The 13,589-nt window shown below is 40.2% G+C and overlaps 1 protein-coding gene across 4 annotated transcripts in view; it reads right to left on the reverse strand.

Moving 5' to 3' along the window:
* Positions 1 to 7,464: 7,464 nt before the first annotated feature.
* Positions 7,465 to 13,589, reverse strand: part of MVP (major vault protein) — a 39,157-nt gene continuing 33,032 nt past the window's right edge. For all 4 annotated transcript variants that reach the window (XM_064295812.1, XM_064295814.1, XM_064295813.1 and 1 more), the window contains 4 exons: positions 12,717 to 12,833; positions 12,422 to 12,548; positions 8,477 to 8,665; positions 7,465 to 7,724 (listed from right to left, as the gene is read on the reverse strand). In XM_064295812.1, the coding sequence (XP_064151882.1) occupies positions 7,506 to 7,724; positions 8,477 to 8,665; positions 12,422 to 12,548; positions 12,717 to 12,833 (652 nt within the window). In that variant the 3' untranslated portion in view covers positions 7,465 to 7,505. The remainder of the gene's footprint in view (positions 7,725 to 8,476; positions 8,666 to 12,421; positions 12,549 to 12,716; positions 12,834 to 13,589) is intronic.

Consider the following 13,589-nt stretch of genomic DNA (forward strand, 5'->3'; position numbering starts at 1 on the left):
GGTCTTTGATCCACTTGGAGTTAGTTTTTGTGCATGGTGTGAGGTATGGGTCCTGTTTCGTTTTTTTGCCAATGGATATCCAGTTATGCCAGCACCATTTGTTAAAAAGACTGTCTTTTCCCCAATTAACTGACACCGGGCCTTTGTCAAATATCAGCTGCGCATAGGTGGATGGATTTATATCTGGGTTCTCAATTCTGTTCCATTGGTCTACGTGCCTGTTGTTGTACCAGTACCAGGCTGTTTTGACTACTGTGGCTGTGTAAGATGTTCTAAAATCAGGTAGAGTGAGGCCTCCCACTTTGTTCTTCTTTTTCGGTAATGCTTTACTTATCTGAGGCTTCTTTCGCTTCCATATGAAGTTTGTGATTTGTTTCTCCATCACATTAAAAAATGTCGTTGGAATTTGGATTGGAAGTGCATTGTATATAGAGATGGCTTTTGGTAGAACAGACATTTTTACTATGTTAAGTCTTCCTATCCATGAGCAAGGTATGTTTTTCCACTTACGTAGGTCCGTTTTAGTTTCTTGCAGTAGTACTTTGTAGTTTTCTTTGTATAGGTCTTTTACATCTTTGGTAAGATTTATTCCTAAGTATTTTATCTTCTTGGGGGCTACTGTGAATGGTATTGGTTTGGTGATTTCCTCTTTGATGTCCTTTTTGTTGATGTAGAGGAATCCAAGTGATTTTTGTATGTTTATCTTGTAACCTGAAACTCTGCCGAACTGTTCTATTAGTTTCAGTAGTTTTCTGGAGGATTCCTTAGGGTTTTCCGTGTATAAAATCATGTTATCTGCAAATAGAGATAATTTTACTTCTTCCTTGCCAATCCAGATGCCCTTTATTTCTTTGTCTAGCCTAATTGCTCTGGCTAGGACCTCTAGCACAATGTTGAATAAGAGCTGTGATAAAGGGCATCCTTGTCTGGTTCCCGTTCTCAAGGGAATTGCTTTCAGGCTTTCTCCATTTAGGGTGATGTTGGCTGTTGGCTTGGTATAGATGCCCTTTATTATGTTGAGGAATTTTCCTTCAGTTCCTATTTTGCTGAGAGTTTTTATTATGAATGGGTGTTGGACTTTGTCAAATGCCTTTTCTGCATCAATTGATAAGATCATGTGTTTTTTGTCTTTTGTTTTATTTATATGGTGGATTACATTAATGGTTTTTCTAATATTGAACCAACCTTGCATTCCTGGTATAAATCCCACTTGGTTTTTGGTTGTGGTGGATTATTTTTTTGATATGTTGTTGAATTCTATTGGCTAGAATTTTGTTGAGGATTGGAACAAAGCATTTTAAATTTCTTTTATTTGCTGTCCATTTTATAAGAATTTCTGTAGATGCCAGTGTTGAGTGTTTTCTGTCAGTAGGAGAGTCTACAGCATGAGGAACTATTACATTCCGTAAAGACCCTAGACCTAAAACAGGAGTCCTGGTGTTGCGGTAGTTAAGAGCTCAGCTGATAATCAAAAGGTTGGCAGTTTGAATCCACCAGCCACTCCTTGGAAACCCTATAGGGCAGTTCTGCTCTGTCCTATGAGTTGGAATTGACCTGATGGCAATGGGCTTAGACCTAAAGCAAGGGAAGTTTTCACATGTATTGCTATTATTGCTACAGCTGTTAGACAAGGTGGATATGCATTGACTACTGGATCTAATGAAAGAGAGAAACGAGCAGCAGGCATCTGATGATCCCCATGAAATTGAATCAATACCCCTGGTGCTTATTCAGACTTTTAAGAAAAAAAAGGGAAAAGGGCTTGTGAATATCAGATCCTAAATCCTGCAAACAGATCTTTTTGTAGATAGTTATAATACCAGTCTTCATGCTTAAACACAAATATTTTGTTGTTTTTCTTGAAAAGTATACTCTCTTTGATAAATATTCATATTAATATATTTTACTAATGTGTAAGTAATCTAGGAAGATAAACACGTTTCAATTTATTAGTTTTTAAAAAATTATTAGTCAACAGCTGCCTCACCAGTTTTGAATTAATTAAAATTTGGAGAATTCCAGACAAAGCTAATCACTGCTATTGTCCCTCTTTTTACAGAGCGAAGGAGAAGATCTTTGTGTTACCTAATGACCATTTTAGGAAACTCAAAATGTCTTAATAATTTTATTAGTCTAAATCTTGACCTGAATATAGGAAAGGCAAAATCAAGAATAGTTGTAGAGTAGACAAGATATAAGTAATAAATATCTAAAGAAAATAAATATTTACAGGGAATATTGTAAAAACACACTGCCATAACAATGGTGGTTATTAGGATCTTAACTTTTTCCTAAAGTGAGGTTTTTCAAAAATGATCAAAGAGTGTGCCAAAAAACATCAACAGTTATAAAATATTTTGGTGACAAAAAGGAACCTTTACTAATCTGGGCACAAATTAACTTAGTCATTTTAAAAAAAGAGAAAACAAAGGACCTAAATTCTAATTTTACTTGTTTTATACATTACTCATGTAACAATTGTCAGTAAAGAATAACATACCTTTGTACATATGCATACACAGATGTATAGCTATACACATAAGCAATAAATTTAAACCTTTAAAATATAACTACTTTATCCATACATTAAGGAGCCCTGGTGGTGCAGTGGTTAAACACTCAGCTGCTAACTGAAAGGTTGGTGGTTCAAACCCACTAGCTACTCCACAGTAAAAAGACGTGGTAGTCTGCTTCTGTAAAGATTACAGCCTTGGAAACCTTATAAGGCAGTTCGACTCTGTCCTACAGGGTTGCTGTGAGTCCGAATCAACTAGATGACAAGGGGTTTATTTTGGGTTATCCATATATTAAATAAAACAATGTATATATATCATATTAACTTTACCATCATGATAAATTATGTAGCATATAGATTAAAATATGTAATAGAAAATCATAACCATTATTTTGTATATTTTGCATATTTCTGCACTTATACCTAGTATGGTCATTTATATGATCATCTTTAACCAAAGTAACCAACTTTTCTTTTTTCCAGACACAAGAGAAAACCAGAAAACAGAACACCAAGAATTATTTAGATTTTTTTCTATGAGAATTCAATTCATGCCATTTTAACAAATTTATGGGGGCAAAAAAAGAAAAACATAGTTATAGTATCATCCAAAGGCATTTCCCTATTTTGCTAATCTATTGCCATTCTAAGAAATAAGGGTAAAAATTATGTTTAGTGACCAATGTTTTATATTTGTTTCTCATGTAGAAATTGCCCAGACTTCAAGAGATTATTTATTAATTAACTTAATTATTGGTCTGTGGCCTTCAAATGAGTTAAGGATCTGAAAATTACAATTTTAGCCAACACATTACAGGTTTCCTCTGCTTTTTGTAAGCTCGCTTTAAGCCACTTCGCTTTTAGGAAAGATCTACATTAGTACCTGTTTTTGCTAACTGAAAGAAATCTGAAAAGGATTTCTACTTTTATGAAAATGGCGAAAAGTGGAAATAGCATTCAGCGTTTGTTTCACAGCCCACCATTAAGGAGGCAGCTGGCACCCCGAGAATGGCATTGCCAAGCTCCTCCCCTGGGGACTACTCTCAGGGTTCCTGCTTTTACTATATGCTAGTGTTATTATTATTTCTTTTTTAGTGTTATTTTAGGTTTTATGTGCTATTTGGTATGATTTAAGAGGTTGTTTTTTGAGTCTGGGAATGCTCAAAAATTTTTCCCATATAAATCAATGGTAATTACTTCTTCGCGTTACACCATTTTGGCTTATTGTAAAAATTTTACAAAATTAAAACTTTTAAGGAGATATCCCAATAAAAGGCATCCATTATTACCATTCCTTTTAGTTGAATATGCACACATATATATATAATTTTAAATAAGATTTGAGAACTATAATTAACTGATAAGAAAAAAGTGTAATATTATCAAAATATTGAGAGAGTTTAAATCATGAGAAAATTAACTTTGATCTTGTACAAAACAATTGTGTTGGCATTACTTTTATATGGCAAATTAAATTTTAAAGACACTGGATCGTGCCACAAGCTCTTTTTTATCTTGGAACTAAAGCCTTTTCTTATCTTTTAACTATAATAAAGGCAATTACATAAGTATCCTTTTTCAGTGTCCACAAAGGAAACATAAATAGTTCAATAATTTTATATATATTTTTAGACATCGTTTTGTTTTTTTATTGTGATGAAAAAAATATATGCAACAAAACATACACCAATTCAACAATTTCTCCATGTGTAATTCAGTGACACTAATTATATTCTTCATGGAGCCCTGGTGGCGCAGTGGTGAGGAACTCGGCTGCTAACCAAAAGATCAGCAGTTCACATCCACCAGCCACTCCTTAGAAACTCTATGGGGCAATTCTACTCTGTCCTGTAGAGTCACCGTGAGTCGGAATGCACTCAACAGCAATGAGTTTGGTTTTTTTAAAGTATATTCTTCAAGTTGTGCAACCATTCTCTCTATCCCTTTCCAAAATTTTCCACCACCGTTAACATGAACTCACTGCCCACTCAGCAAAAACTTCCCTTTTCTTCCCTTTCTCCCGCCCTAGTAACCACTAATAATTTTTCATCTTTATACATTTGCTTATTTCATATGAGTGAGATCATATAGTCTTTGTCCTTTTGTGACTGACTTACTGAGCTCAGGGTGATGTTTTCCACTTTTCGTTTATCCATTCACCTGCTGATGGACATTTCAGTTGTTTCCACCTTTTGGCTATTGTGAAAAGGGCTGCAGTGAACACTGGCGTACATGTGTCTATTTTCGTCGCTACTTTAAAGTCTCAGGTACATATCTAAGAGTGGATTAACTGGATCATATAGTAGTTCTATGTTCAACTTTTTGAGGAACTGCCAAACTATTTTCCACAGTGGCTCTACCAATTTAAACCAGCAATGGATGAGAGCTTTTCCACAACCTCGCCAACGCTTGTTTTGATCGTTGCCATTCTAATGGGGGTGAGATGACACATTTCATTGTGGTTTTTATTTGCATCTCCCTAAAGGTCAGCGGTCTGAATCCACCAGCTGCTGTCTGGGAGAAAGATTGGCAGTCTGCTTCTGTTAAGATTTACAACCTTGGAAACTGTATGGGGCAGTTCTACTCTCACCTATAGGGTTGCTATGGGTTGGAATCAACTTGATGGCAATGGGTTATGTGTGTATTATTATACCAGTACCAGGCTGTACTAATTACTGTGGTTTCATAGTATGTTTTGGAGTGTGAGTCCTCCTAGTTTATTCCTCTTCTTCAAGATTCCTTTAGCTATTTGGGGTCCCTTGTCCTTCCATATAAAATTGAAGATTGGCTTTTACATTTATCTCAAGAAAGTTGTTAGGATTTTAAAGGGGATTACATTGAATTTATAGATTGCTTTGGGTATTATTGACAAGTTAAGTATATTATGCCTCCCAATCCATGAACATGAAATGTACTTCCATTTATTTAGGTCTTCTTTAATTTCTTTTAGTAATGTTTCTAGTTTTCTGTGTACAAATCTGTCACCTTCCTGGTTGAACTTATTCCTAGGTATTTCATTCTTTTAAGTGATATTGTAATCGGTAATGTTTCCTTAATTTCTTTTTCTGCTTACTCATTGCTCATATATAAAAACCGGACTGATTTTTGAGCTTGACCTTATACCCTGCCACCAGGCTGAATCCATTTCTAATAGCCTTATTGTGGATTCTTGGGGGGGGGGGGGGTGGGGGGAGGTTACCATGTATAGGATCATGTCATCATGTGAAAAGGAATAGTTTTACTTTCTCTTTTCCAATTTGGATACTTTTTTTTCCCCTAACCTAGTTGGTCTGGCTAGGACTTGCAGACCAATGTGGAGTAACAGTGGTGAGTGTGGGCATCCTTGTCTTGATCTTAATGGGAAAGTTCTCAGTCTTTCTCCATTAAGTATGATGTTAGCTGTAGGTTTTTCATGAATGCCATTTACTACATAGAGGAATTTCCCCTCTTTTCCTCTTTTGTTGAGTTTTTTTTTATCATGAGAGGGTGCTGAATTTTGTTAAATGCCTTTTCTGCATCTGTTGAGATGATCATATGGTTCTTTTCCTTTGTTCTGTTAATTTGGTGTATTACATTGGTTGATTTTCTAATATTCAACTATCCTTGCATTCCTGAGTTAAATCCCACTTGATCACGGTGTATAATCCTTTTACTATGTTTTTTTATTTGGTTTGCTAGTATTTTGTTAAATATTTTTGTGTATATATTCATTAGGTATATGGGTCTGCTTTTAGACAATTTTGACTGTTTAACTGAACTAGGTATTTTTAGAGTGTATACATAATAATTGAATAATTTTTTGATTAAAGCTTTCCAAGAAAATGGACAGAAAAAAAAAAGTGAAAAGGAGCTACATCAGACAAATATAAAATTATTCCTCTAAAAGACTAATTATGTTCCCATTGCAAAGAAAAGGAAGAATGTCTAAACAAAGAAAAACAGGTTCTAACATATACAAACATGAAAAAAAGAGTGAGAGTGACATTAAAGCTGATTTAATAAACAACTCAGGCCCTTGACAATTTAATCAGGACCCAGGTTTGATTACCAGCCAGTGCACCTCATCACTCAACAATCAGTGGGGGCTTGTGTATTGCCATGATGCTGAACAGGTACAGCAGAACTTCGAGACTAAGATGGACCAGGAAGAAAGGCCTGGTGATCTACTTCTGATAATAAAAGCCAGTGAAAACCCTATGAAAGACAACAATCCAATCTGCAAGCAATCATAGGGACGGCACAGGATGGCATTTGGCTCCATTGTGCATAGGGTTGCCATGAGTAGGGGCCAACTCCACAGCAGCTAAAACAGCCAGTTGTAGGGGAGGGTGGATAGGAGGCACTCCTCCCTCCATGCTTCCAAGGAGCCCAGATCAGAAGTCCAGAGACCTATTCCAGTTCCTAATACCCCTTGGCAAGTTCCTTCTCCCCAGTCTGAGAGACCCACCTGAAGAGGGACAGGCACGCAGGCCAGGGGCACAGGCCAGGCAGGTACATGGTGTGACCAGCAGGTGGTGCCAAAGGGAGCCCCCAAATGTTGGGGGTGGGAAGTGGGAATGGATGACTGGTAGAGAGAGGGTTAGACTTCCAAGAGGACTTCCTGGCCAGGCTGGGCCGCAGGAAGAATTGGCAATGAGAAGAGATGTTCCTAGTGCAGGAGTCATTCAAGAGGTGCTTGCTGGCAGGCACTATCCTCTCACCCGTGGCATTATCTTCCCCACCTGAGGTCCAGGGAAGTTGACTACCTATCAAAAGGACAGGTCTGGCTTGGTGGATAAGGCCTTGGGGCCATATTTCTATCCCTGTGACTTCAGGTTAGTCTTCTCCCTGCCTCAGCTTCCTCTCCACTTTACAAATAGGAGTAGTCCCTTGTAACTCATCTCAAGATTTCAGGGGTATTCCCTCCCACTAAGCTCCCTTTGCTTTAAAGAAACAGAAAAAGGCTTAAATGCCCAGAAATGTCAGTTTTATTACTCAGTGCAGTACAGAGTTAAGGCACAATGTGGGTACCCCCAAGAGCATGAGAGGCAGGAGGGCAGTGGAGAAGCAAGCTTTCTTGGGGGCTGGGCTCACCAGCCATCTTCTTGGCTGGGGGCTGAAACTCAGATCCTACCCCCAGTAAACCCAAGGCTGTGCTGAAAAGATTGATGGGAGTGGAGCCATCGGTGATGAGGGTCGATTTCAGGCCCAGGCTCTGGAGCAGTTTTACCTGGACGAAGGGAGAAGGAGGGTGAGAAGATGGGGTCACTTCCCTCATCTCCGTGACTGCCTCTCTAGGACAGGCCCACATCCACTCTTGTCTGGCACTGCAGCTGTCTGCCACCCCATCCTCAAAGGATCAGTCAGGAAAAATGAACAGCACTAGGGAAGCCTGAGGGACTACCTTTCCAACAGCTCAGCACCTCACCCCTTTGCTTGCTCTGTTGCACCAGAGTCCTTCCCATTCCTTAAATGTACCAAGTTTGTCCTCTTTGTGTCTTTTCACTTCACTTGGACTCTCTGGTGAGAAACTCTTCTCAACTCCATGAAGGGCTCAAGTGCCTCTTCTCAGAGAGGCTTTATTTAAACTAATGTGAAATGACAACCCTCTACCCATCATCTCACCACCCTGCTTGACTTCCTTTGAAGTACTTGTCATAGACTGATGCTGTCCCATCTTTTGCCATCTCTCCATGAGCTCCAGCTCAGTGCTGGGTCTAGTACAGTGCCTGGCACATAAGGGCAATGCAGTATTTTTTTTTTTTTTTTTTTTAGGGTGGCACAGTATTTGAGCATGATGTTGGACTCAAATGATACAGAAATCACAATACATGATTTGGGGCAGTTCAGTCACTGTCTGACCTCATCTCTCTGGCCCAACATCTTTTTAGATGTTGTGCTTGCCTTCTTGGCTCTGTCTTCTTAGTTCTAGTCTGGTCCCAAGACAAACACCCATCCCCCCATGCCTTCCCCAACTCTCACCTGCATCTCTGGCCCAGCCACAGCAAGGTCCCTGATGGTACTGGGGCCCAAGGCCTCTGTCATCTGCTTGAACTTCTTTACCTCCAACTCACCCAGCTGTTGGGCCCTGTTCACTTCCAGCTCCAGCTGGGCACGGGCATAGACTAGTTCTAGTTCCCGCACTTTCCGTACCCGCTGGAGCTCAGCCTCCTGGAAGCGAAAAAAAAAAAAAAAAAAAACACAGAATTCATTGAATAATGTGGCCCTTGGAAACCATCCAGCAAATTGCTCTAGCTGTAAGACTGACAGAACTCAGGTGAAGGGGATGGAGTTGTAAACTGGCAGTCAGGCATAAATCCTGGCTATGCCACCTTTTGGCTAGTGCATGGGGAGCCTCTTAATGTGACCCTCAGGTTCCTCATCTGTAAAATGGAGATAATGCCGACCTTGATGGGACTTCAAGCATCAAATAAGATCGTGTATCTAAAATATATGCAATACCTATTACAAAGCTGGCTAACGTTTGAGCACTTTCATGCAAAAAGGTATAATAATCCTTACCTTCGAGGAAGGTATTAAGTGAATTGATATAGGGCAGAGAACTTTGTAAAGTAGAAAGTACTTGAATAGGACTGTAGATTAGGGTGCTTACTTGGTATCCTACCTGGCTTCAGGGACCTTAGTGAAAATAGTCAAGACAGACTAAGGTGGGGAAAGCTGCTAGTACAAGGTATCAGGGCTGGAGAAGAGCCTAATGTCCAACTCGGTTGCCTATCAATCATTTCCATGTAAAGATTTTTAGCCAATCTGCCCTTACATAGGAGCCTGAAATTTTTTCTAGGGTCCAAATGCATTCTCCATGGCTCAGAATAGAGAAGTAGACATTTCTGGACACTCACAGGCTACTGGGGAGATAGCTAAGAGTTTGAAGAAGTAGACATGCTCTGGATCCTCAAAGGCTACTAGGGGAGGCAGCTAAATGTTTGGAAAACAAGATAATGCCAGAGGAAGGAGCAAGATGGCAATGTAAACAGGGGTACACTCCTGTCTCCCCACAATTAAAACAAAAGCAGAAATTGATGGAATCCACAGTATCGGAACTCTGGAAACCAGGCAAAGGGTTAGGGAATCTCAGCGAATGCTGCATCAAAAAAGGCGACATATAAATAGTAGGAGTGTATTGATCATACACCGTCCATACCCAATCCCCTCTTCAGTTTGGCACAGCAATCTTGTGGAAGCTACAGCAACCAGTACACAACAGTTAAAATAACAACAACCATAACAACATAAGAAGAGAAAGCCCTAGGGAAGGGGAAGAAGCTGACTTCCAGAGTTACCACAGTGTGAGTCAGATGTCCTGATTTCAACAAAAAAAATCATAAGATATACGAAGAAATAGAAAAGAATGGCCCATGCAAAAGACCAAAATAAAGTGAAGTAAACCATCCCTGAGGAAGGACAGATAATGGACTTACTAGTAAAAGACTTTAAATTAACAATGCTAAATATGCTGAAAAAGCTAAAGGAAAATATGGACAAAGAACTAAAGAAAATCAGGAAAATGATACACGAAAAAAATGAGAATTTCAGTAAAGAGAAATTTTTAAAAAGAACCCAAACAGAAAGACTGATGTTGAAACAGTAATAGAAATAAAAAATTCACTGGAGGGGCTCAGCAGCACATCTGAGCTGGCAGACAGAAGAATCGGACAATTGAGATTGTCAAGAATGAGGAGCAAAAAGAAAAAAAATGAAGAAAAGAGATCCTGAGGGACTTGTGGGACACCATCAAGATGACTAATATACGCATTATGGGAGACTACAAAGGAGTAAAGAGTAATGAACAGAATGACTATTTGAGGAAATAAAAAACTTCCCCAATTTGACAAAAGACATGAATCTACATATCCAAGGAGCTCAGCAAACTACAAGTAGGATAAACTCAAAGATACACACACTGAGACACATTATTATCAAATTCTCAAAAACCAAAGATAAAAGGAGACTCTTGAGACCAGCAAGAGAGAAGTGAATCATTACATACAAGGGATCCTCAGTAAAATTAAGTGCCCATTTCTCAGAAACCACAGAAGCCGGAAGGCAGTGGGATGACCATATTTAAGGTACTGAAAGGAAGAAAAAAAAAAACAACTGTCAATCAAGAATTCTTTATCCAGCAAAATTACCTTTCGAAAATGAGGGCAAAATTAAGACAATCCCAGATAAACAACAGCTGAAGGGGTTTGTTACATCAAGATGTGGTAAAGGGAGTCCTTGGTGTTGAAAAGAAAGGACGCTAGACAGTTAACTCAAAGACAAATGACGATTAAAAAAAAAAGGAAGACCTCCAGTAAAGGTAATTTAATGGGTAAATATCAAGGTTACTTTTATTGTATTTTTGTATTGTAACTCTACTTGTTTTGTGTTACATGATTTAAAAGAAAAATGCATAAAATAATGATAAATCTATGTCACTGGACACACAATATATAAAGATGAAATTTGTGACAATAACAACAATTAAAGGGGGAAGAAGAACAATATAGGAACAGAGTTTTGTATGTTTTTGACGTTATTATCAATTTAAACTAGTTTGCTATAAATATAGCATGTTAAATGTAACTCCCATGGTAACCACAAAGATACCTAAAATATATATATATACAAAAGGAAATGAGAAGAGAAATCAAAAAAGTTCACTACAGAAAATCAAGTAAACACAAAACTAGGCAGTATTGGAGGAAATGAGAGACAAAAAAAGGTGTAAGACACACAGTAAATAAACGGCAAAATAGAAGGCCTTCCTTATAATAATTCTTTTAATGTAAATGGATTAAGCTCTCCAAACAAAAGGCAGAGATTGGCAGAATAGACAAGAAAACGTGATCCAACTGTATTCTGTCTACAAGACACCCACTTTAGATCCACTTGTAGTTTGAAGGTGAAAGGATGGAAAAAAATATTCCAATGCAAACAGTAGCCAAAAGACTAAACTTGGCTATATTAATATCAGACAAAACAGATTTTAAGACAATGCCAGAGTTTGTAAGCTGAGTGCCAAAGAACATGGTGCTGACTAGGCAGAAATAATCCAAAGACGGAAAAGATCAAAGGGCTGGAATTCTTGGAGGCTTCTTGGAGGGCCTTCAAGGACTAGGAAGGAAGGCATTCTAGGTTGGGCATGAAGGATGAATACACAGACTGGGAAGAGGTAAATTTTGTTGCTAGGAGGGTCAAGGAAGCTGGAGAGCTAGCTTCATATGTGGAGTGAAGTCAAGTGGTTACAGGCTGGCTAATGTTTCATTGACAACCTTACTACCTCCCAGCTGTGTGTGAACTCGGGCAGTGTTCTCTAGCTCTTTTCAGAGCTTGCTCACACTCATCTTTGAAGTCAGCACCTCAGAAAAATCTCAGACTATCTTCATCAATAACCCACTACATCGTACACCCTTCACTGCATTTATCGTCCTCAAGTTCATCTGCCTCTTCAATCAGACTCGGCTCATTCCAGCAGCACATGGAAGTGGTACAGCACGCTGGTCAAGAGGAAAGACTCTGGAGCCAGACTTCCCAAATTTAGATCCACTTTTTTTACTGGTTGTATGACCATAGGCAAGTCATTTCACCTATGTGTGTGGGTCTTCTCTTCTGCATGACAAAGGACAGTACCTACCTCATAGGGTTGTTGTGAAGATTAAATAATACGTGTTCACAGCATTCTCAAGGTGCTTGGCACATAGAAAGCTCAATCTAAGTATGAGCAGTAAGCTCTTTGAGGGTAGGAGGTAGTCTGTCTGGTTTACCACTCTGCCTTTATAGAACTTTGGTTTCCTCATCTGTGAACTACATGAGACTATAATGTCTCTTAGAGATTGTTACGCATATTAATGAACAGAGGTGAAGAATACCCACCCAGCTCCTGGCCCTGAGCAGGTACTCGGTAAATCCTCGCCTCTCACTCACCGTCTCAATGGCCAAGGCCTCCGCTTTCAGCTTGGCCTGCAGCACAGAGCCTTCTCCCTCAATCCGTGCCGCCTCTGCGCGAGACTCAGCCTCGGCCTTCGCAGTCCCGGTGCTCTCCACGGCTGTGCTGGAGGAGGAGGCAGCCTGGTCAGTCAGGACCCAGGAGGAAGCCCTGTCCTCCCCAGCCTTGACTTAGGCTGTAGTAGCTTTCGCCTGCCCACCTCTCCCTGACTAGCTCCTTTTCCAAGACCTTCAGCCCCCTACCAACCTTTTCTTCCTCTAGTTCTCAATGTACCTCAGAGCCTCCAGCTCCAAGAGTTCCCTGCGAGCTCTTTCAGCTTCTGACTGGTCCAAGATCTTCTGCCTCTCAAGCCGGCCTCGGGCTTCTTGCTCTAGTCTCTGAGCTTCATGCCTGGACAGGAGAGGGGACAGGTAGGATGCTAGCAGAGGATCAGACCTGGCATGTGAGCTCTAAGGGAAGGACCACCAATCTATCTGGTGTTCAGGGCAGACTCTGCCCATGGAAGGCCCTCAAAGTGCAAACGAGGGGACACTGTGGCCGCTCGCTGTGAGCCAGGTGCATTCCAGACCCAGGGGAACACAGCATGATTGAGGCCCTGTTTTCACACAACTAACCTTCCAGTGGGGACAAGAATAAACAAGGATGATGTCAGACAGTAAGGTAGTAGAGTGGGTGCTGTGAGAGCATGCCTGGGCAAAGAGTGCTGCTTCCCTTGGGGCAAAAAGAAAAATGCCCTCCAAGGAGGTCATCTTTGGGCTGAGGCTGAAAAAGTAGCCTGCCTTGCACAATCCTGGGGGATAGCATTCTGGGCAGAGGAAGCAGCCAATGCAAAAGACTGTAATGTGGGAACAAGCTTGCATTCAGGGGCAGAAAGACTGAAGCATCTGAGCTAGGGGAGAAGGCTAGAAGGCAGGTGGCCAGAAGGCAGGGCTGGATCTCAGGGGGCATGGAAGGTCACAGAAAGGAGCTTGGGTTTTATCATGAGCAAGGTGGGAAGCCACAAGTACAGGGGTGGCATCTGAATCACACTGAGTCTACTGCCTGTTGGGTAGAAAAAGGATCCTTTGCAGCAGGCGGACCATTAAGGGTACCGTGTGATTCAGGTCCTTGCAGTGGGATGGAGATACGGACCCTGAGAGAAGGTCT

This window comes from Loxodonta africana, chromosome 12 (genome assembly GCF_030014295.1).
Source record: "Loxodonta africana isolate mLoxAfr1 chromosome 12, mLoxAfr1.hap2, whole genome shotgun sequence".
NCBI lineage: Eukaryota > Metazoa > Chordata > Mammalia > Proboscidea > Elephantidae > Loxodonta > Loxodonta africana.